This window comes from Merops nubicus, unplaced genomic scaffold (assembly GCF_000691845.1).
Source record: "Merops nubicus isolate BGI_N331 unplaced genomic scaffold, ASM69184v1 scaffold653, whole genome shotgun sequence".
NCBI classification, from domain to species: domain Eukaryota; kingdom Metazoa; phylum Chordata; class Aves; order Coraciiformes; family Meropidae; genus Merops; species Merops nubicus.
Window position 1 is genome coordinate 62,521 of NW_008598021.1, and position 21,842 is coordinate 84,362.

Below are 21,842 nucleotides of genomic sequence, written 5' to 3' on the forward strand. Positions count from 1 at the left end.
GGCACTCACAGTTGCTCAAGTAGCTCATTCAGGGATTTGCCATCCTGAATCCCACTGCACAGGGTTGTGGGAGAATGCTGTGCCACTGCAAATGGTGAAATAGAAACATTTTAGTTAGCAAGCTTTGAGCTTTCAGTCAGGGCACTGAAAGGAGGAACAGGTCGCCTAGGACAAATGTGAGAAAGGGAATGTGCTTGGTGCTGCTGTCTGCTGACAGCAACAGAAACCAGGATCATCGTTTTTGTCACTGAGACCTGGCAGAATTCATGCATCAGTATTGGGGTCTGTCAGTGTCTAGGTCAGATGGACAGATCAAATTTAAAGTATCAACTGGGAGATATTGGTCCTGTAGGACACCTGTTTCCTTTGTGGTTGGTGGGCAACAGCCAGCCAGGGATTGGTCATGTGTTAGATCCTCACCAGTGAGAGTCCATGAGACTGCTGAAACTGAGACCTGCTGCTCAGGCTCTCCAGCCTGGGCTTCTGCTGGCACAGCTCATGCTTTGCATACCCTTCCTTGCTTCTCCAGTCAGCTTTGTCAGAGAGCTTTATCAGTTAAGGATGCAGACCTCCTCCCTTCATCAGAAGAGATGGGGCTTTAGCATGACTTTACTTGAGCAGAGAGAGTCCCCACAAGCAAGGACTCTTCTTCAATGTCATTGGGATGGATTTCAACTCTTTCAGAGAACCTGGCAAAGGGCAGGGACCACTATTTTCTTCATCTGTATCCAAGCTGGAGGCTGAACTGCCTGACCAGCTCTATTCAGCTTTTGAAACCAGGGAAACTTACAGAACCCAAAATACATTAGTGGATGTTTAAATTACTTTCCAAGTATCCAAACAGTTAAATCCATTGAGAGAAAATCTGGGAGTAACACATAGAAGCTGAATGGCATCAGGTCACTTGCGATGCAGCCCTGGTTCCTTGCACACTTATTTGGGATAGGGATTACCCCATGCCAGAATTTTGTCTTGTCTCCCAAGAAGTCAAAAGAGTCACAGTTGTCCCAGCCCTGCAGAATACTTTCCTGTGCTGGAGCTGACAATCTCCCTTCTCTGTTGTTAAGGCTGAAGAAGAGTTAGTAAAGGCTCAGAAGGTGTTTGAAGAGATGAACGTTGATCTGCAGGAGGAGCTGCCTTCACTATGGAACAGGTGAGTGCTGGCAGTTTTCCTAAGGGCTGACTGGAAGGAAGCGAAGGCTCCAGCTCTCTCCTTAGCTTGGGCTGGGTGTATGCTCTTCTTTTCTGGATCATCTCAGAGAGTCTGTCCCTGGGATTCCCCAGATTCATCCTGAGCTTTCTGCGCTTTGCTTCAGGCTCCTCCTGAAAAACTCAATTTTACCACAAAGAGAAACTGTGTTTATATCCTTTGTCTGATAAATCCGTTCACCCCATCAACTGTACCTGACTTTCCTGGGCAATGGCCCAGCTTCTGCTGTGGACAGCAGACAGAGCAGTCTGGGTCACTAAGATTTTGGATGTGGGGCTGGCTGGCTGGAAGGAACATCTGCCAGCTGAGTGGATATGTCAGCTCACTGTTGAAGGAAAGATGAGATGTTAGAGGAGTTTATACAGTCACTGCGGCTGGAGAGAGCCAAGAGGTGATGCCTTGATCATTGTGTCTCACCATCCAGCTTATGATCACATGGTGAAGCACAGGGTTAACACAAGAGGAAGGCTGAGAGTACAGGTTGTTCTCCTTTGGATGCCACTTGCAGGTTTGGGCAGTTGGGTTAAAAAAGCCAAGGGAAGGATCCTGGTGCAGCTGCCTTCTGTTGCCCCTAAATGTGCTCCTGGCTATGTGACAGAGGACCTGGTGAGGAACTATTTTATATAATTGTCCTGCTGTGCTCTATTTAACAAAGCCTATCCTGTGCAGAGGAAAATGGGCTGAGAGAACAGAAAGACCTGAGAGACCATGGATTTGCCATACCAGTGATTATGGTAATAAAAAGGAGAAAGAAACAGACTGGCATTTAGCTTGGAGGATGGACTGGAGGGCAACAGAAATATAGGGAGGGCCCACTGGAAAGCAGGTAAAATCCTCCTAGATGTGGCCTGGTTTCTTATTTTTAAATGCAGTAATCACATGTACATTGGTGATGCTGGTCTGTGGAGGATGGAGTGAGTAGGTGGCAGTAGGGCATGAAGGCAAAGTGTTAGTGTCTGCCTTCACTCCCCTTTCCTCTCAGTCTGGGTCAGGACTCAGCTCAAAGCAGCACACAGGCCTGGCCGAGGATGGAACTGGAAAGGGTGCAGGCATGTGGGTGGTTCCATGTGCAGAATGGTGATGCCTCTGGCCTTGGAGAGCAGCTCCCTCCTGCTGTTGCTCCTCCAGCTGGGTGCTGTTACAGCACTCCCTGTTGGTGGCTGCCAGGCTGGCTAGAGGAAGAAGGGTGGCAGGCAGCTGCGGGGATTTTAAGGTACCACAGGTTTTTTACAGGCTCCTGCTGTCCAGCTGATACTTCTTCTAACTCTTCTGCCCCTGAAGCAAACAGATCATGCTTTTTTGCTTCCCGCTGTGCTGAGGGACTTCAGACTGAATTATTATCTGTCTTTGTTCCGATTCCACCAGCTCTCCCCATGCTCCATGTTCCATATGTGTCACAGCCTACTCTATTTTTTCCTTCTTTCTTTTTAATTTTTTTTTTATTACTTTCCACCACTCCCCTCCCCTACCCTTTAGCCAGCACAAATTAGATCTTATCCTACCTGCCTGTCTCCTCACCTTGGACACGTTTGCACCATACCTGACGTTTGCTCCATCACCCCCTGCACACTTACCTGCCACCCTTCTCTTTCAGCATGTACCAGGCCTGACAGAGTCGAGTTTGAATGGGACTGGTGGGTGGGAGGTAGCAGAGGGGGCAGAACTGACATTTTTTTGGGAGAGCATTATGACCATTAAGTTCTTCTGTTTCATTTTTCATTTGGTAGTCGTGTTGGTTTCTACGTCAACACATTCCAGAGTATAGCAGGCCTAGAAGAGAACTTTCATAAAGAAATGAGCAAGGTAAGGCAACTAACAGCTTGTTCTACTGACACAGCTTTTCCTCACTGTTACTAAAAACAAATAAAATTCCAAAATAGAGGGAAAAAAAAAAAAGACATCTGGAGAAAAAGAGTGTTTGCCCTATGTCAGAGGAAAATATTAACCCTTCATTTTTTCTGAGCTGCTTGAGAGAAGGGCTGTCCAAGATAGTAATGTAAAGGGATGGCAGAGAGGGAAGAGACTACAGGGCCGTGAGGAGTTTGTGTCGCTTGGCAGGGCTCACTTGCAGATACACAGAGGGAAGGGAAGCCACTCTTGCTGCCTTTTTAAATTTGTCTGTATTATGGATCTCTGACATATAACCTGGGCACTCTCAGCCTGTTATCTATTTGGCTTCTCCTCTGCTGTCTGGAAGCAAGTTCCTGTAAACTGTCCTCTGTGTGGCTGTGGGGATGAAAACAGCAGGGAATCTACCAATCTGCAAGCTGGCTGAAGACTGAGACCTGCCTCGCTCCGCTCCCTCAGGAAGGCACTTTCCAGCAGTACCTCTCTGCTTTGTTTTCTTTCCTGCCCTGTGACCCCAAAGGAAACATTTGAGTGCTTAGCATGGCCCTTGTGTGGGCTACTAGTTGGTCAGGAGCTGGGCATCGGAGCAGTAAGCAGTGTTGTGACCTGGTGGTGACATGCTGGGTCCTGGTGCTGTGCCAGCACCCAGCAGAGACCTCAGGAACAGGCTCTGGGAGAGCCCCCCATTGCCATTTACAAACATATTCTCGTTCTTTTAGTTAAAAGCCAGAGAAGCCTTGAACTCCTTAGGTCTGTGTGCTGCTCCTGAGAGCTGCACACCCTCTGTAAACGTTGGAACACTTGTGTTCCCTGCCCTCCCCAGTGTCAGCCTGACAACAAGACAGCTGCTGAGCAACAAGCAGCGTCATAGTCCTGCAATTCCCAGCTGTCAGGCCCCTCTGCCTTGGTGGAAGGCATCAGTTTTGAGCCCTGCTAACATTTCATGGGGACCTTTCCAATTAATAGCCTGCTCTTCTCCACTGAGGCATGAACCGGTTGTTAAGAATAGGGAGGATGATGATAATTATCAGTTTGTTGCTGTTAACTTACATTCAGCAAAACATGGGAAAGATGCTTGTTAGACAGGAATGATATTGAATCATGTCTTGGATTTTTCTTTCCTAAGGAGTTTTGTATGAGAGCAGGGCTTTTGCTTTGTTCCATGGGAAACATCTGTTTCTTATTACTGCTATAGCATCCAATTAACTGCTGGTGTTGCTGGCACAATGCCTCCAACATTGATTGCATTGGATCCCTCCTCCTACCTATGATAAATCTGGCATCTCATCTTGTTTATGAATTGGCTGTTTCAGAATAGGAGTGTCTGGAGTGAGTATTGCAGCCTTCAGTGCTAGGGAGAGTTTAACCCCTAATATTGCATTTCTGAAAAGATATCCAGCTCCAGCCCAAACGTAGGTGGCCCAGGCAGCTTGTGAAGCCAAGGCTTGTTGTTGACTGGAAGTCTAGCTGCCTTAGGCTCCACAGCTGAAATGGCCATATCCCAAGCATTATAAGTAGGTCTGAGGAACAGCTTTGGTTTCAGACCCAAAGTGAAGCTTCAGTCCTAGCACACAGACCCTTAGGTAAGCACTCTGCCCACTTGTCCAATGGTACCTTGCAGCACACTGGTGGGGGCAGCTGATAGAGAAGCAGAGAGGATGATGCATAAGGGAAGCAGAGCATTCCCATGAGGTGCCAGCAGCTCTGCAGCAGTCAGATTGCTCTAGCCTTTCACACCCCACAGAGGAGTGGAAACACATGCAGGGCTGGCCTCTCTTGGGACAGTTGACTACATGCACATGTCTGGGCACAAGCCTGTGTTTGGTCAGTCCATGTAGGCCAGCCCAGACTCTCTTCTGGCACTTGGGCTCTTTTCTCATACTTTTTCTTTCTTTTGTTTTTGTATTTTGCAGCTGAACCAAAATCTCCATGATGTCCTGCTGGGTCTAGACAAGCAGTACTCAGGCAATGCCTTGCCCGTTAAAGCACAGCCCAGGTCAGTAACTGTGGGAGTAGTGTCTTTCCCTCAGCAGGGGAGGAGAGGCAGGGATGTCTCTACCAGGGATATTGAAAGCTCCATGTTGTCATTTGGGGAGTGATTTGAATACCTCCATATAGCCAGCCAGGGCTCTCCTGAGACCCCCTAGAGTGTGTCTACAACTGTACTTGGGGCTGGATGACACAGTGCACTAACTCTTACCTTTCTAGAAAAGCATCTGGAGGCCTAAACTTTCACTAGGTGCTGATATCTAGGCAGTTGACTCTCAGCTTTGCTTTTTTTTTAAAGTCAGATTTCATGCTCTGACATATAATACTGAACTGACCTTCCTTCTGGGTCCAGGTGCCCAGCACCTGTCCTATTTTTTCACCTCAAAAGCTTCGACCCTGTACCTGCAGCTTGTGAGCTTGAGCACCAAGAGTCCCTTTGTTACCTCAGCCTCCTTTTTGGCACTCCAAACTTACAACCACCTGTTTATCAAAGCCCTGTGTCCCTCCTGGGTACCCAGCTGAGGTGTGTTTCCTGTGTGTGTGTGTTGTGGAAGTAGTTGCAGCCTCACTAAGAAGGCCTCCTGGTCTCAGAGCACTTCTAATCTGCACATATGCAAGGAATAAGTATTCTCCAGGCCTTTAGTTTTCTTTCCTCAGCTGGGTCCAGTCCTGTATGGTTAAGTGCAAGTCTGCACATTCTCTAGCACTGAGAGGGGAGGGAGAGGTCGAGCTCTGGATGAGGCTGTCTGGCTCCCATCCAAATGTGTGAGTGATGAAACAGTGTCGGGCTGTGGCTTCCAGCTGCTGCTAATCCCACGTGCCGGGTGAGCAGGAGCACAGCCCAAGTCCTCACTTGGTGCATTGATGGAGGGAGGAGGTGAAGTCAGGATGAAGTACAGGCAAGTGGTGGCCCGAGTGTGTTGATTCGTAAGGGCTAGATCAGCTGCTGAGACCTCTGTGCTCCCTTGTCTCTCCTCCCAGTTCAACCTCCTGTTGCACTCATGCAGAGATGACTTGCATGTCTTGTGCCGGCAATGTTTGTGATGTTTGCCAGCTCTAAAGAAAGAGGACGTTTGAGTTGAATTTTGCCCCTGAATTTTGGGTCGCTTACACCAGATTTCCACATGCTAGTAGGGATGCTTCTTGGGAAAAAGAATATCTTCTTTCCAATTTGGTATGTGATGTCTGTTGATCATCGTAACCCAGCAAGACTGAAGCCTTGTGAGGAGCCTGTGGTTCCCATCCTCTTGCTGCCACCTGACATGTTGTCTCTGATGGCAGCATCCTCCAGGGTCCTTAGAAACCAGGACAGATGAAGGCTGTAGCCATTGCTTTGCCCAGCTTCTTCCTCCTCTACCCTTTCTTCCTCAAGGAAGTGATTGCAAGCTGTAGTGACAGCCTGGTCCGGACATTGTTGTTGTGCCATGAAGCTTCTGGCCTGAATGAGCTTCCAATACATAAACTACCTGTCCTCGTGATTCCTGCCCCATGAACTGCTGGCTTCATCTGGGGCTGTAATGGGTGTCTCAGCTGCAGTTCTATGCTCATTGGCTGGCTATGGGAGCACATGGCCCTAAAAACCAAAAACAAGTGACACAGAGGTTGCTGTGCAGGCAGCAATCTGAGTGCTGCTGCTTCATCAGCTACTCCCTGCATCTCAGCTGAGATGCCAGACCTGTCCCAGAGTGTCTCTCTTCCTCCTGAGCACAGTGTAGCAGGGTGTCCTTGGAGGATGTAGCAAAGGTTGGCCAGGGTAGTACGTATGTTTTGCAGTGACCAGGAAGTGCTGTGAGGTACTTGTGTCCCTCCTGCACATCTGGCCTTTCATTGTGACACAGGGCTGGAGCGAGAGGAAATAGCCCTTGCTGTTCTGATTGCTTATTGTGGTTGGTCTTCACTGGGAGCAGATGCTTCCCTAACCCTTCTCTACTGGGAAGGGGATTGGAGATGGATACAATGGCAGGAAGTGAATGAGGAGGTGTGAGACATTATCTGTGCACATTAGTAGGGCATTCATGCAAGGCCCTACAGGAGTATCACTGTGGCTGATGAATCTGGTGCTGGCTGTGTAGCACAGCAGCTCAGAGCAGCTGATGTATTTCTGGGAACTTCAGACGTATGTTTGGGATTTGTTTCTGAAAGAATTTGAACATTCAAGGCTCAGATGCCTAACAGACCTGGGAGATCTGTAGCATTATCCCGATATACAAACTGGACCAAGTAGAAAGAGCCATAGTAGGAAAGCTGCAGATTAGGTGCCGTGTACAGGACTGTGCACAGATGATGTAAGTAAAGGAAAATGGGGAGCTTGTTTCTTGTGTACCAGTACTTACAGGGGAGAGTGAGGAGCTGTGATTATCTGTGAAAAAAAGGACATTTACAGTTCTCTGCTGGTTTATATACAGTTTCCTTTTTTCTTCTCCGTGTGCACCCTAGCCCCATATTTCAAAGAGCAGGGAAACCACTAGTTTATACATTAACTCCCATATATGTACATCTTTGTCAGGCACAAAAAGCCCTCTCCTCCCCTCTCCAAGCTAGGCTGTAGCTTTCTAGGAACCCAGGGAAGTGTGTGTGTGTGTTTCAGTATGTTTGTATCTGTGGGTGTGAGAGAGAGAGAGAGAAGTGGTCTTGTCATCTTGGTTCCAGTGAGTTTTGTGGCACCAAAGGAACGGGTGCTTGGAAGCTTAACTTTTCCTCCCTGGTTTGACTGTGCCATCCTGTAACGGAAATGATTTGCGTGCCATCCTCAACAGAAAGAAAACTAAACTGTTCGCCAGGCTGAGGAAAAAGATGAGCAGGTACCGGTACGGAGAACAGCATTTCCATCCGTGTTTGATTTAGTTCCTAAAACTGGAGAGGCTGTTGCTGGATTCTAACAGCCTGGCACGTGTTAACCCTGTGATGGGAGAGGGGTCTTTTGCATGTTATGATGTGTTCATGGCCTGCTGGGTCCTGCTGAGATCTCTCTGTGTCTGGATAATCCCATTAACTGCTTGCGTGCCTGGTTTGAATCCTTCCTTCTTTTCCTGTCTCAGAAGGCGGTGTGAACGCTCGGGCATTGTCTGTTCGGTTGTGTTTGTGTGACTAAAAGCACAGTGCTGGGTTTTCCATGGGAAATCTGGGCAATTTTGGTGACTAACAATATCTAGTTTTACCTAGCAGGGCTTGCCCTTTTGAGCAGGTCTGAAATGCTGCATTCTCCTTCCCTGCCTGGCCAGGGAGGACCACGAGGCAGGTCTTTCACACTCAGAGGTCCTGTCCTATCTACCATGTGCAGCTGGGAGGATGATGAGTGGGGGAAAGACACTTTCTGCTTTGCTCCTTACTTGTGCTGTTCTTGAGAATCCTCATTATCTTGCTCCATCCCTTCAAAATTCTGTACAGGGCTGAAGGAAGCAGAAGCTTGTTGTCTTGTATAAAGACTAATGTCAGCATCTCGCCTTTCGAGACAGTGATGGCATTGAATACTGGATTGCTACAATGCCTCAAGTTATCATACCCAAGGTCAAGGACCCTGACAAGAACATGCCCTGGAGCAAAGTGGGAACCGCAGTACAATGGCATGGAAACTTCCTCTGATTTTTGTTTTTCTTAGTCTTTGTGTTGGTACTCCCTCCAAGAGGTCCTTGTAGGAAGGAAAAAAAAAAAAATTAATTCTCAAGATGATGTCCTGCCAGCAGTAAGAGCAAGTGCTGGTGGATTTGGATCCTGCTTCTCTGATCCTGGCTTCCCACTGAGCAGGACAAGTCACAGTACCCTTCTCTTTGTCTCTGCTATGCACCCTTTGTAAAGTGGGAGGTTGGAGGGTGGAGAATGGTTTTTATATCCTCAAAAGGAAAGTGGTGAATGAATGTCTTGTGTTGTTACTATTCTGAGGTTTCCTACTGTAGGAAAAAGGATTCTCAGGAGCACTTCTCCGGGTGTCTGTCTTTGGTCCTTGGATGGACTGGTGGTGTACCTGCACCAAGCAGGAGATCTGATATTTCCAGTTACTGAGAATGGACTGATGCTACAGCAAAGGGATAGCTAGTAAATCTTACCTTGATGAGCTCTAGCCACATCATCCTCCTGCTCTGCCCTGATAAAGTCCAACTGGAGCTGCAGTTAAGGTGCCTGACCCTGGCTCTGCTGGGGGTTTCTGTTGTCAGAGAAGCTGCTGAGGTCACAGGGAAATGTGTGGCCCCTGGTGCAGGAAGGGACGGGCTGGGACTCGGTGACTCCTTGTTCTGCAGCCAGAATGTACATTTGCACCACCGTATGTCTGGAAATGTAGGTACTTTCTCCTCTGTTCTCCTGCCCCCTCTTTTGATTTTGTGTTTTAAAACCAGCCTGCTTTGGTGCTAAATATTAAATTATTTCTGGCTAAAAGGCTTTATCTGACCCTTAGCTGAGATGCCAACCCTCTGTTTTTTCTTCTTAACTTGAGACCTTGGCAGGAGATAATTTGTCTGTTTTTACAGTATTGGAAAGTAGATTTCATCCTCTAACATGGGATTGTTACAAGCACATGGGAACCCCATCTGCAGATGTTACTCTGCTCTTCCAGAACAGATGAGGCAGCCCCATGAGGGGTCAGGGAGCTCAGCAGCACTAAAAGAGGTTAGGGAATTTTGGCTATCCCTTCAACTGCAGTAGCTGCATTATACCCTGTTCCCAGATCTCTATTTGCAGAAGAAAATTGACACCCTCTTCCCTTCCCTGCCTGATATTCCTGTATTGGGCATCACTTCCCAGCTGCTCATGGGAAGGAAAAAGAGAGAGCAATGACCTTGTTGCTTTGGGCTGGTTTTACTGTGGTACTCAGATTTGGTCACTGGAGACAGTCCCCACATTCTTGCTTTTCCCTGTGTTTCCTGGAGCAAGCAGTTTGGAGACAGGACTTTGCCCTATGTGGGCACTGCGTGCTTCCCAGGAACCCATGAAGGACAGAGGATCCTGGTGACAAGCTTCCTTGGTGCTGGTTCTACTGGCTAAATGTGTCCAAAGAACAAGTGCAGGAATGAAGGTGCTGCTCGGGGAGCTGGGAGAGGCTCAGCCAAAATTAGCAGTGGCATTTTCCTAGAGGGATCAGCCAACACATCAAACAAGCTGTAAATAGTAGTGACTTAATGAAGGCTTTAGTGTGGGGCCCTCTCAGCCCCTGTAGGGTGAAGGGAAGAAACTGGGCTGCCTCTCATGTGGGAGCCCTTTACTAATATATCTCCAAATTGAGTCACTGCCAGGCATCAAAATCAAGGCACTAAAACACTTGAACTCCATTCTCAATGGGAGAAATGGCCTCTTCAGGTCCCTAGAAGTAAAAGTCTACCCTTGTGTTGGTAGGTGAGTTGATAGCTTGTAGTCCCGATATTCCCAGTGTAGTCTGGGCATTTGAAGAGTCCTGGCAGTCTAACTGTCTATCACTGTGTCCCCCCATCTTCTCCAGAATTCTTTCAACTCTAGGGAAGGTAACATGGCTGGTTGGTTGTTTTTTTTTTTTTTTTTTTTTTCCGCGACTCTAACGTCAGAAGACATTTTCTGTCATATTTTGCTGTTCCCATTTAGATTCCCATTTGTGATTCCCATTTAGAGCAGAACTTCTTACCTTCACCCTCCAACTATTAATTCTTTTAGTCTGTCACACAGCTTGGTTAATTTTGCAGAACCCTTCACATTACCCACTGTTTTAAAGTGATTTCTGGACCTCTGAGGAAGGACACTATGGGCATATTCAGTCAAACTGAAGAGCAGGGGTTGGCATACATGTTCTTTAGAACTTCCTCTTCCCTTTTTCCTCTTCCTTTCCCTCTTTTTCCCTTGGCGTGTGTGGTTGAGAGCTGCTGGCAGAGAACGTCGTTGGGTTTGTTGCATCATGTTGGTGTGCTGCTGGCATCAGTGTCATCAGAAACATCTGACCTGCATGTGGACCTGAGAACGAGCACCTTGAGGGGAAATGTGCGTGTGGGGTGTGGGTATGGGGAGAAGGTGGGTGGAATGGGTGAGGGCGAAGTGAATGAAGAGGGAATGGGGAGCTTGAAAGCTGGAATGCTGAGCAAGGGGAGATGCTTGCTTGGAAGTGGAGGTTTGTTGAAATGCCTTGCTGTCCCTTTCTCCTCTTGCTGTCCCCCTACTCATGAGTGTTTAGGAATGAGGCCATCATGCATGTTAGCCACTGACCGCTCCACCTCGGGCATCCAAGTGTGAGGCAATGTACGTGTCTGGAGCTCTAGGCTCTCTTGGGACAGAGCAGAGAAATAATGGAGTTGATATCCCTGAAGAATCAGGTCTACATTATCTCTCTAGTCCTGGCACTATGTCAGGATTTATTGGCACAAATTGTAGTGGAGGGTCTGTTCTTTTCAGCCTTCTCCCAAGGCCTTTAATTTCACAAGAACTGCAACTTTCTAAGTGGAGGCAAATGTCACTCCCTGTAGATGAGGTTGCACAGCACTTTTGCAATATTTTGTAATATTCTGTTTTCAACTGTGTATAGTTTGCCAAACTGTAACAACTACTGCTAAAATATCCCCTGCCAGTGTCTGTTCTTTTGCATGACTTGAAATAAGTTGATTGGTTGCTTTTGGGAGAGCTGAATGATTCAGCTGTTCCTGAGAGTTAGGCTGGCAAAATGGTTTTACTTTTGGCTGTGTTGAAATTCTCCAATAACCAGCTTTTTACTAAATCTGTTATGATTCTGTACTTTGAAGCACAAACTTGATACTTGGCCAGGGCATGTCCTTAGGGAAAGGCGTGTGCCTCTTGCCATTCCTTTGAAAAACCTGTCCAAATCTGGCCAAGTAATGAGCCAACAAATACCATTGGCATACGCTCCTTGCATCTTAATTCCCTTAAGAATCCCTCCCTCTTGACTGTGTGTCAGAAACAGACCTGGAGTAAGGACCAGCTGGAAAGGCAAGGGTAGAAGTGGTTCATCAATGAAAACAAGGCTGGGGAAGCTTTCCATAGTAGAGAAATATTTATTAGTAGTCACAGTCTCACTGTTTCTTTGCTGTCTTCTTTCACAGCATGAGCTGTGAAACATCTGACTACTTTGCTGCTTCTCCGGCTTAGCTGGTTTATGCCACAAAGAGGACATTCTGCCATGGTAGCCTTAGTTCAGGTGCTGTGGATCTCTTTTCATAGCCCATGCAGGCAGGACATTCTGCCATGATAGCCTTAGTTCAGGTGCTGTGGATCTCTTTTCATAGCCCATGCAGGCAGGACATTCTGCCATGGTAGCCTTAGTTCAGGTGCTGTGGATCTCTTTTCATAGCCCATGCAGGTGTCAGTACATTGCTGCGCCGAAGAAATCACATCTGTAGAAATGAAAACTTGGTGAGCTGCACTGAACTCTTTATAAAAGACTATGACTTAATGTTAGGCACTTAAGTTAGAATCTAGCAGAATTAAGGATGCCTGATTGAGGTTTTGGGGTTTTTTTTGGTTTTGTTTTCCTGTGTCTGAGGCAAAGTGTATCCACATAGTAGGAATTCAGTGAGTAGCCTGCTGCACAATAATGCTGCTGCAGTGTGTTAGGCTGCAAGTGTCTTAGCAAAGATGCTTCTTGGAAGTTTGTAGAGGCTTTGGATGTCTTCACATGTCTGGGCAACAAAGCAAAGAGGCCACTGATATGTGGAGGAGTGCAAATCTTCCTAGGCCTGGCTCAGACATCTCTTTCTTTCTCTTTAAAACCTTTCTCGCTCCACTTCCTTCAGTGACAGCACCCCAGCGAAAGCAAATAAAAGCCCCTCGCCTCCACCAGATGGATCTCCCATCACCAGCCCTGAGACCAAGACTGTCAACCATGAGCTGGAACCGTCCACTTTGGAAGCACCGGGGGCCAGCATCCCAAAGTCACCATCTCAGGTAGCGTCCCCGTGACATTGACCGTGTCTCTGCAGTGTGACCGCTGATGGCACAAGCTCTGTGAGTCAAAAACAGATGTCTATCAGTTGCTTTTTTGGACCTCTTCCTGCTACTGAGCACAGGGAATATGACGTGACAGTTGTTCTCCTTGACTGGTTCCTGAGAATGCAGGTTGCTCATTGGTCATCTCTAGATCACATAGGAAAGAGCTAAGCTATGTCTGAATGCCCCCAGCAATACATGATGCTGACTGGTAGGATAGCCAAGAAGATCCAGGGAGGATGGAGGTGTAGCTAGGCAAGGAAGTTTGGTTCCTCACATTTGAATTAACCTGTGGAATTCAATGATCCTGTTTCTTCTCAACTTTTATAACCAAGGAAGATTCAAAGAAAAAAGTTTTAATATTTATAAGGAGAAAATATGTACTTTGCATGATGTTTTACTTTAGTCCCAAGATAAAATACCATGCTAAAAATAAAGGCATTATGTTCTTAAGCTGTGAAGAATTAGATGGGTACCAGGAAGAAGACTGCCCATTATACGGAGCCTGATACCCTCTATGTGGCCTTTGTTAATCTTTCCTTACACAAGAGATACCCAGCAGCATGTTTAAATTAGCAAATGTAGCTTCTAATACTCAGCATATCATATGATAATCTTTACTTGGACATTTAAGGAAAATAATACATTCACTTCCTTTTACCATCCCTCTATTGCTGAGTTGGGGAAAAGCATAGTAGGAAAAGTAGTAACTAGGCCAAATTTATGTCTGGTGCCAATCCTTGCATTTCAGTAAGTAGGAGGAAGGAGGAGTCTTCCAGGAAGAATTAAAGCTGAGGGGGTTGCTGGCCAATTGGTAAGAGAAGACCTATTGCTTCTGAAAAAACATGGGTGCAACCCAGAACTTCCTTGCTGTCATACGTAGCAGTGTGATTCCAAATCCAGGCCTGTGGTGTAAGCTTGTGTCTGGATAGCCTCTCACAATATTTTTCTCTCTGCTGCATTTTTGATTTTCAGGATTATCTAGGGACAAAAAGGGGATGTTTGTACACTGGCAAAAGGGCCTTTTCCAGCTCTGTGAGCTGTATGGATGCCTGGAAGTGTCTTTTCAGGACTTCTCTGGGGTCTCTGCACCACTCGGCATTGCACAGCGCAGAGCAGCTTCACCACCACCCTGACTAAGACCTTGGAATTGGGGACGATGTATGAGGGAGAGAGGGTAGTGGGTGCATCCATAATTGCCTTCCTGTTTTTTTTCAGAGATTGCTATGACTTGATTGAAATTGGAACAAGAAATAGTACAGATTTATCGAGCTGTTCACTGCAGACTTCACTCACACTGCCTGTGGACTTGCCTTGCTGAGCTTGACTTTTTCCCTTTCCTTTAAATAGCACACATAAGCCTTGTTTTTGCCAGCCTGCAAGGGCTTTCTCATTCACTTGCTGCCTTCGTGCCCGCAGGAATGGGGCTGGAGGCACCCTTGGTCCAGCAAGCAGAATGTTCCAGTGCAGCCCTGGCTGGAACCTCCGATGGGCCACGGGCAAAACAGAGATGGTATTTGCAGCTAATGCTGCCACCACCTGGCAGCTCTTTCCCAAGCTATGTTTAATTCATTCTCCTGGGCCTCACTAGAGTGAGGAACCAGAGCTCCACTCTGGATTTGCACTATGTGCTAAGAGATGGAGCTGACTCCGGAGGGAGGGAAGATGAGGACAGGATTTACATATTCGGATCCAAGCCTGGTGTCTGTATGAATAAAGTCTAGAAACTAAGTGTGTCTCAGCTTCCCAGCCAGCTGGAAAACACAAGAGTCTGCTCTCTCAACAGTGCTCAGCTTCAATACTGAAATCTTCACAGGTGTCATTACTTTTGGTCTATGGGTAAGTGATTTATTCTAGAGTCCTCCTAGGGAGGCCTCATCTTTTGGGGGAGGATGGAGCAAAAAGCAACAAGCTAGTACAATGCTCTGGCCTCTTCCTGTCTGAAATACTAATGCAAACCATAAGCAAAGGCTAGGGGGAGAATGACAACAAAACAGGAGAGACAAAATAAATACTAACTAAATTTTGAACTGTTCCCAATGCCAACAAATTTAGCTCTTTTACTCTGCTTTAATTCTTGAAAACGGCTTATTTCTGTCTTTTGGAAGAAGTGACAGCTATCATCTCTCTGCACTGAGTAATTTGATGATGACACAGGAATTCAGGGCTCTGTGAAACTTCAAAGGTCAGACTTTTGCTCTCAGTTACACCATTGAACACACTATAATGACACTTCTGAAGTCAGTGCAACTGTGTTGAGTTTAGACAGGTAAAGCTCTGTGGGATCCAAGTCAGCAGAAAAAAAATAGAGCATTTGTTTTATTATAGGTGGCAAAGTTGTTTGTGCTTGATGAACTTCTAGCTATAACTCAACATCAATATGTGATCCTGTTGTCTTTAAAATATGGTTTTAGACTGCTGTTAGAGGTAATGCTGGGCATGGTGGAAGAGGTGGTCTCTGAAAGCACAAATACATTGGGAGGAAGAAGACTGACTATTTTAGAGAAATAAATAGCAGAAGAGTTAGGATCTTTTTGACTTTTAGAGTATGTAATGGGAGCCTCCAATTTCTGCAGATGGTGCCTCTGTTCTGAGACTAGCTTTCCCCTGAAATTTCTGGTCCCCTCTTGGCAGCTGGCAAGCAGGGGATTTTCATGAAGGGAATGCTCAGGGAGTATGGACACATCACTTTCTGCCAAGAGTGAGAAGTTGAAATTGAACATACTACATTATTTCTCCATGCCAGCTACTCAGTGGAAAACGTGTGTTTGCACAGTCACTCATTTAAAGTAGGTTAACCCAGTAGAAAACTGGGCATATCCTTAGCAACCTGAATAAATGCTTTGTAGAGCTCAGTTAAATACTGGAGGAGTGTGAACATAGGACTAGGATTTGGGAATTGCTGTGTTTCAGGTCTAGATATGGCACTGATACACCGGGTGCCTGTTGTCATGTCTCTGAGTCTTGCTGCCTTGGGATCCTAGGTATGATAAGAAGATCAAGTAACTATAAAACACCACTGTAAGTGGAAAACATTGTCATTGCTGAGCATTGCTGTGGTGCTGGGAACTTGTATGGATGCTTCGTTCCAACACAGCAGCAGCTCCTTGAAGTCTGATTTGATCTAGAAGTGATCATTGAGCCTCGGCCTCAGGAAAACATGAAAAGGATGTGGATGGGTTGATCTAGGGAGGATCTACCACAGCTCCCCATGGGGTTGTGGATGCAGTGTCAGGCTGAATCTTTTAGCATGGTAGGGGGTATTAGGATGGGTTAGAGTTACAGAGTCAGACTTTGTTATGCATTCTCTGGGATCTCCGCTGGGGAAACACAACTTCATTAGTGTCAATGCTCACTGGTGAAACTGAGAGCAGAGCTGGGCACACAGTAGCCATGGCTTCTCCGGAGTTTGAATCGTCCTTGCCTAAAGCTGAGAGGTGGCAAGACATCAAGAGTTCCTTCAGACATTCCTTACAGTACACTGATAACCAGTGCCACAGGAAGCCAGTACTGGGCAGATCAGAATCTGTCCTCACGGTCACCTACCCATAATAGGACAAAGTGAGTCTGATCTCTCAGTCTCTTAGGTATGGTAAGTACAGCAAAGGGGGAGGCAGTGCTGGCCTGGTCTGTTGGATCGTGTTCTCAGTAATTGATCTGTTCCCTTCCCGGTGGTTCTTTGGAAGGTTGCACATGCTTTAATTATGTATGCATGTCCTGTCAATGCATATTAATTGTGTTACGCTTCTCCTCTGCAGAGGGAAACTCGCCCACAGCTGAAGTGTAACTAATGATGCCAAACCTTCTCTGGAGGCCTGTGGTGGTTTTTTTTTTGTTTTGTTTCAGTTCAGCCCTTCACCCTCCCTCCCTCTCTCTTCAGATGGAGTTGATTTGACCCTGCTCTGTGCCCATGGTTGTAATTTCCCCCACCTTCAGTTTTTGTGACTAACCTGGTTCTTGTCTCTGGTTTTTTTGGGTGTCGCCATCTGTGCTGTGGCCATGTGCTCACTTGCATGCAGTTGAGGAAAGGGCCTCCGGTGCCTCCGCCTCCAAAGGTCACCCCCTCCAAGGAGATCAAGCAAGAGAACATCATCAGTCTGTTTGATGACAATTTTGTCCCTGAGATAAGTGTGACAACCCCTTCGCAGGTTAGCTGCTATGCCCTGCCTTATACTTGTCTGCCTCTCAACTTTTTCTTCTGACATTTCTTCTCTTTGGAGGTGTCAAGCCATGAAACCTGGTCAGGTGAAGGAAGAGGGCAACCTCAGCACTGGGCTTTGAAAGGTGGTGGGTTAGATAGGAGGCTAACTTAGAGGGGAGGGTAGCCTGAAGGCAGCTTTGACAAACACGTTGCCCTTTGAGAGCCTTCATTCATGAAAGAAACAGGAGAAATGCAGCTGGTGAACGTGCCAGAAAGTAATCTCTGCATTTATTCAGCAGCAATACACATAGATTGCAGCTACCCTCGTATCCCAGGACATGCTCTCTCTAGAGCCATGGATCCTAGGTGTGGATGAAGCCTGCATTTTCTACTCTTGTACACCCCCAAGTGCTGACCCTGACATCTGTGCCAGTTCTAAGAGAGGGTAATTTTGTGCTCTCTGTGTCATCACACAGGGGCTTTGTGGTTTAAGACCCACACCTGCACGGGAAAGGCTAACAGGAATTGCATGAAGTTCTCTTTGCAGAGAATGATGCCTCCAGTTTAGAGAGCAGAACTGTGCCTGCTGTGAATTCCACACTGCTGACACAGTCTGTCACTCTTCACCAGCCAGCAGTTCCCACCAGAATATTTCTTTCTTGGTACATAGCACATTTTAAAGCCCTGAAAAAAGAAAAACATTTTCAAATTATGTGTTTGATGTATGTCATTGCAAGAGAGGATGCACAGCTAGAGAATTCTGTGTTGGATCTAGAAGAATGACAGTGCTTATATATATATATATTATATATAAGAAGAGCCTGACCAGATTTCTGGCTGTATCATGAGATACTTGCATCTATTTTTTTTTTTTTTTATAGATATATTTTTTTTTTCCTAAATGCTTGTTAAAGCACAAGTAGTGTCTCTAGCACTGCTCATCTGTGACTCATTTCCTAACCTTGTATCATGCTGCTCTGTTGCCTCTGGGTTTCCACCTTCCACCCAGCTGCTGAGGAGCAGAGGTGGAGAGGGGAGGGGAAGGAAGTCTGTGTCCGATTTTGCATTGCAATAGATAAAGATTGCATAGCAGACAGATGTTTTGGCAGCAGTATTGAAAGGTGGGAACAACAGGCAGCTGAACTACTGTCTATAATTTTCTGTGCTTCCTTCTTCTGTATCATAATGGCCAGCTCTGTCTGCTCCATGGTTTGTATCACGTATTTCCATGTGAACACCAGACCTTAGAGCTAGTCTTCTGCACCTGATCAGTCTTCTGACCCAGAATGGGATTTGCTGTGACTTCAAATCAGATGGGAGTTCTGAGGGAGGGCTGATTGCCAGAACAGTCTTCAATGAAGCACCCAACAGCCACCAGCATTGGCTGTGTTGCCTAGGGCAATTCCTGTCAGAAGTCTTAGCTCCAGTGAGCTTTGTGTGGGAGATCAGGGTGAAGGCAAGGGGTGCTAGCCCTTGAATGTAAGTCTTGAATGGCAGGCAAGATTATTCCATAACTGGAGCTTTTGATGTCTCACTACCAAACAAAACTAAAGATTGAAGTTGGAGCCTCTCTGGTGGGTGGCTTGGATGTGCTGAAGGAGCATACTAGAATGCCTGTTGGTTGTTGTGTGCTGGTCAGGGTTTATTACTGTGAGATGGGGCAGCCTGGTTCCTTATCCCCATCCCTGTGCATCTCAAAAGGAGATGTTCGTAAGGGTGAGAAAAATCTGTAAGAGAACTGGAGTAAGAGGAAACTTGAGGGGGTGAAAATAATTGTGGTGTGGGTTGTATTCAGAGAGGACTTTCTCTTAAATGGTGTCTCTTCCTACTTGCCAGGAGTTTTTCCATTGTGGGACTATGATATAACTGTGGAGACCGACCTGCCACACTTTGTGTGGCACTTTGGAAAGGTAGCTGAAGCAGCAGGGCCATTGGGCTGAGAGGTTCATGGAAAGAGGACCAAGTCTTCCTGTGCTTCCTGGAGAGAGAGAGCACCTTCCTCTGAGGCTGAGTAGAAAGGATTGTCTCGTAGTGGTTAGGCTAAATCTAAAAATCCAAAGTGATAGTTGGGTTTTGAATACAAATGGCTTGTATCCTTTGTGGTGACCGTTTTATTAATGGTGATCAGCAAGTGTGTCATCACTGTCTGGCTAGAGTGTTAATCAGTCAAACGGAGTTATTCTGCTGTCTTTGAAGAGACTAGCAAAGCTTCTCAAATTTATGCTTGGATAGAAGACTCATGTGTGCATGCTTCTGGGATATCCAGAAATAGAAACCAGTGAAAAAAGCATTTTTTGGATTAGGAAGTGATTCACATCTCTTAGCTATGGTGAGCAGCTGCCATGTTGTGTGTTTCTGTCTGAGAAGGGCAGAGGGAATTAGGAGCTTTGGGAGCTAGCTCTGAGGCCTCTCAGACTTGCCTTCCAGTGGTTTGAGTGTTTTTCTGCATGGATCTGTTTTCCTGAGATGAGTTGTATAGATGGCAGCTCTTCTGTATGTGGCTGAGGGAGTCTGTTCTGGACCTTCAGTACAAAGGCAGCTGGATGAGCTGTGGGGAGCAGATATAAATAGAAGAGAAGCCCTTCTGAGTCATCACTGGCAGTGAGCCTTTTGACCGCACTAGCTCAGGTGCTTAAATCATGTCAGCTCATCTGGCCAGGTGGGAAGAGGAATGAGTCCTGTGGAGAAGGCTGAGGTTTGGTTTACAGTGGCAGCCATGCGAACTGCCCGGGGTTATAAGCCCCAGGCAGTCAGGAGTCACGGCAGGCGTCTGCATTGCCACCACGCCTCCTGCACTTGCAGCCTTAGCTCCTGGATGTCACCTACCCTCCCTCTGCGGTGTGCCTGTGTGTGTCTAATGCTCATACTGCTTTTCTTCCTCACTGCTGCCAAGTTTGATGCCCCTGGGCCCTTCCAGGAGGGAGCCAGCCTGTTGGATCTGGATTTTGATCCCATTAAACCAGATGCCACTGTGGGGAAGACCCCCACGCCCGCCTCCCAGGTTGGTTCATATCACCATTCCTTCTCCCTTCATAAATGACTTGTTGCCAAATGTGGTGTGACCTGCAGCCACGTGAATGATCGCGTGGACCTGAGCTGTGGGTGGCTGGGCTGGGTGCCCAGACCGGTGCCTTGCAGGTGGGCACCTTTGTCTTCTCTGCTGGATGTGTAAGTCCAGTGAGAATCAGGTGGCTATTAGCCTGGCCGTAGGCTGGCACTAGGTGTGTCTGGGATGCTTGTGCTTTGCTCTGATGATCTACTGATTGACAACTGGTTCAACTTGGTGTATGTCCCTCCCTATACTGGCATCCTCTGTATGCTCCATGGATTTAAACTGTTACTCTGTGGGTAGGAATTCAGCCTCAGTTCTGTGCTCCTGCTATAAAATGCTCTCAGAGGGGTTTTTAATGAGCAGACACTCTGATAGTCTGCAGTTACTCAAGGTGATCAAAAAGGAATATGCCTGATTCTGGTCTGGCCTGTACCTGGTCCTGTCCACAGTCAGAGGCTGGTAGAGTGCACTTTATTTTATGACTGGAGGCTTTGAAGTGCATCCTGAATTTGGCTATTGTCCTCACTGAGACTTTGCATTTCATATCTGCAAAATATAAAATGGTTATTTTTACAGTATTTCTCCAGTGTCGTTATGTCAAGTAGGCCTGTATGACACAGATTTTTGTAGCAATAAGACCTATCTTATTAAAGGTATCAAACATTAGGCTTATTATCATAGTTTGACATGAAACGATATGGCAAGCTACCACTTTCTGAACTTTAAGTGGGCAGATTGGCATTTTGTGTCTGCTTGCCTGATGGAACAAGCTGCATGCCAGGATATCCTTTTTTAAAAAAAGATATTTACTGGGATTTTAATTTTTCTGAATCATCTGTTATAACTTGGATAACATATTTGGTATACTGTTGTAGGATACAAGTTTAAATTTGACTTAAAATGGAATTATCTGTTACCCTTCCAGCAAGCAGCAAATATTACACTGTGTGGGTTTTTCAAGACTGCTCAGCAATACTGTTCTAATTATTTATTATTAGCTTCAGAGCTCATTAAAAGGAAGAGTCTGAAATCTATACTTTCTAATGGTAACCATGGTACAAAACCTGTCAAAGACCACTTAGTTTTCAAGGCAGTCAGATTTATTTCCTTTAGAGAGGGCACTATGGCAAAGAGGTTGAGATAATTACTGATCCAGTCACCAGCTGAATTCTTGTTCTGAAATGATACTAACTCTGTTGGATATGGATATATGGGAGTATATTTAACCCTGATGGACCACAAACTGATGAGTTTTTTTTTTCCTTTGTGATCTGCCACTGATAACTGAATGTGGCTTGACCATCTCCTTTTATAAAAGAAGTAGGAAAAAAAACCTTACTCCAGTGCCTTTGTACTTAAATTTGAATATGAAGTGGAGGATGATATATAAATTTAGTTACTAAAAGAACACGTTTAAAACAGGCAGAGCTAAGTGCTGTTGAATGTGTATGTCTGCTTCAGTCTTATCAGTGTCTGTAAAGTTTGTACTCACTGAAATAATCACATATAAACGTATTTTATTTTTGTTGCTCTTTGACATGCTTAGTCTTTGCCTTGGGATTTATGGGAGGTAAGAACTTCATACAGCTTTCATCTCTCGTCATATACTGTGCATGTGCCAGTGCCATCTCTGTGTGCACACCTCTCTCCTTTCCCTCCCTGCTTTTCCTTTCTGCACACCCCAACCAAAGTTGCTCCATGTGCTGCTGAAC

At 46.2% G+C, this 21,842-nt stretch overlaps 1 protein-coding gene across 5 annotated transcripts in view; it reads left to right on the forward strand.

The window, feature by feature from the left end:
• Nucleotides 1–21,842, forward strand: part of BIN1 (bridging integrator 1) — a 95,381-nt gene that overhangs the window by 62,514 nt on the left and 11,025 nt on the right. For 2 of the 5 annotated variants that reach the window (XM_008936876.1, XM_008936877.1), the window contains exons 7-10: nt 1,068–1,153; nt 2,938–3,013; nt 4,972–5,054; nt 12,745–12,895. In XM_008936876.1, coding sequence (XP_008935124.1) covers nt 1,068–1,153; nt 2,938–3,013; nt 4,972–5,054; nt 12,745–12,895 — 396 coding nt within the window. Of the gene's footprint in view, nt 1–1,067; nt 1,154–2,937; nt 3,014–4,971; nt 5,055–7,803; nt 7,849–12,744; nt 12,896–16,956; nt 17,086–19,971; nt 20,080–21,676; nt 21,701–21,842 lie in introns of all 5 variants that reach the window. The other 3 variants (XM_008936874.1, XM_008936873.1, XM_008936875.1) reach the window with 3 other exon arrangements.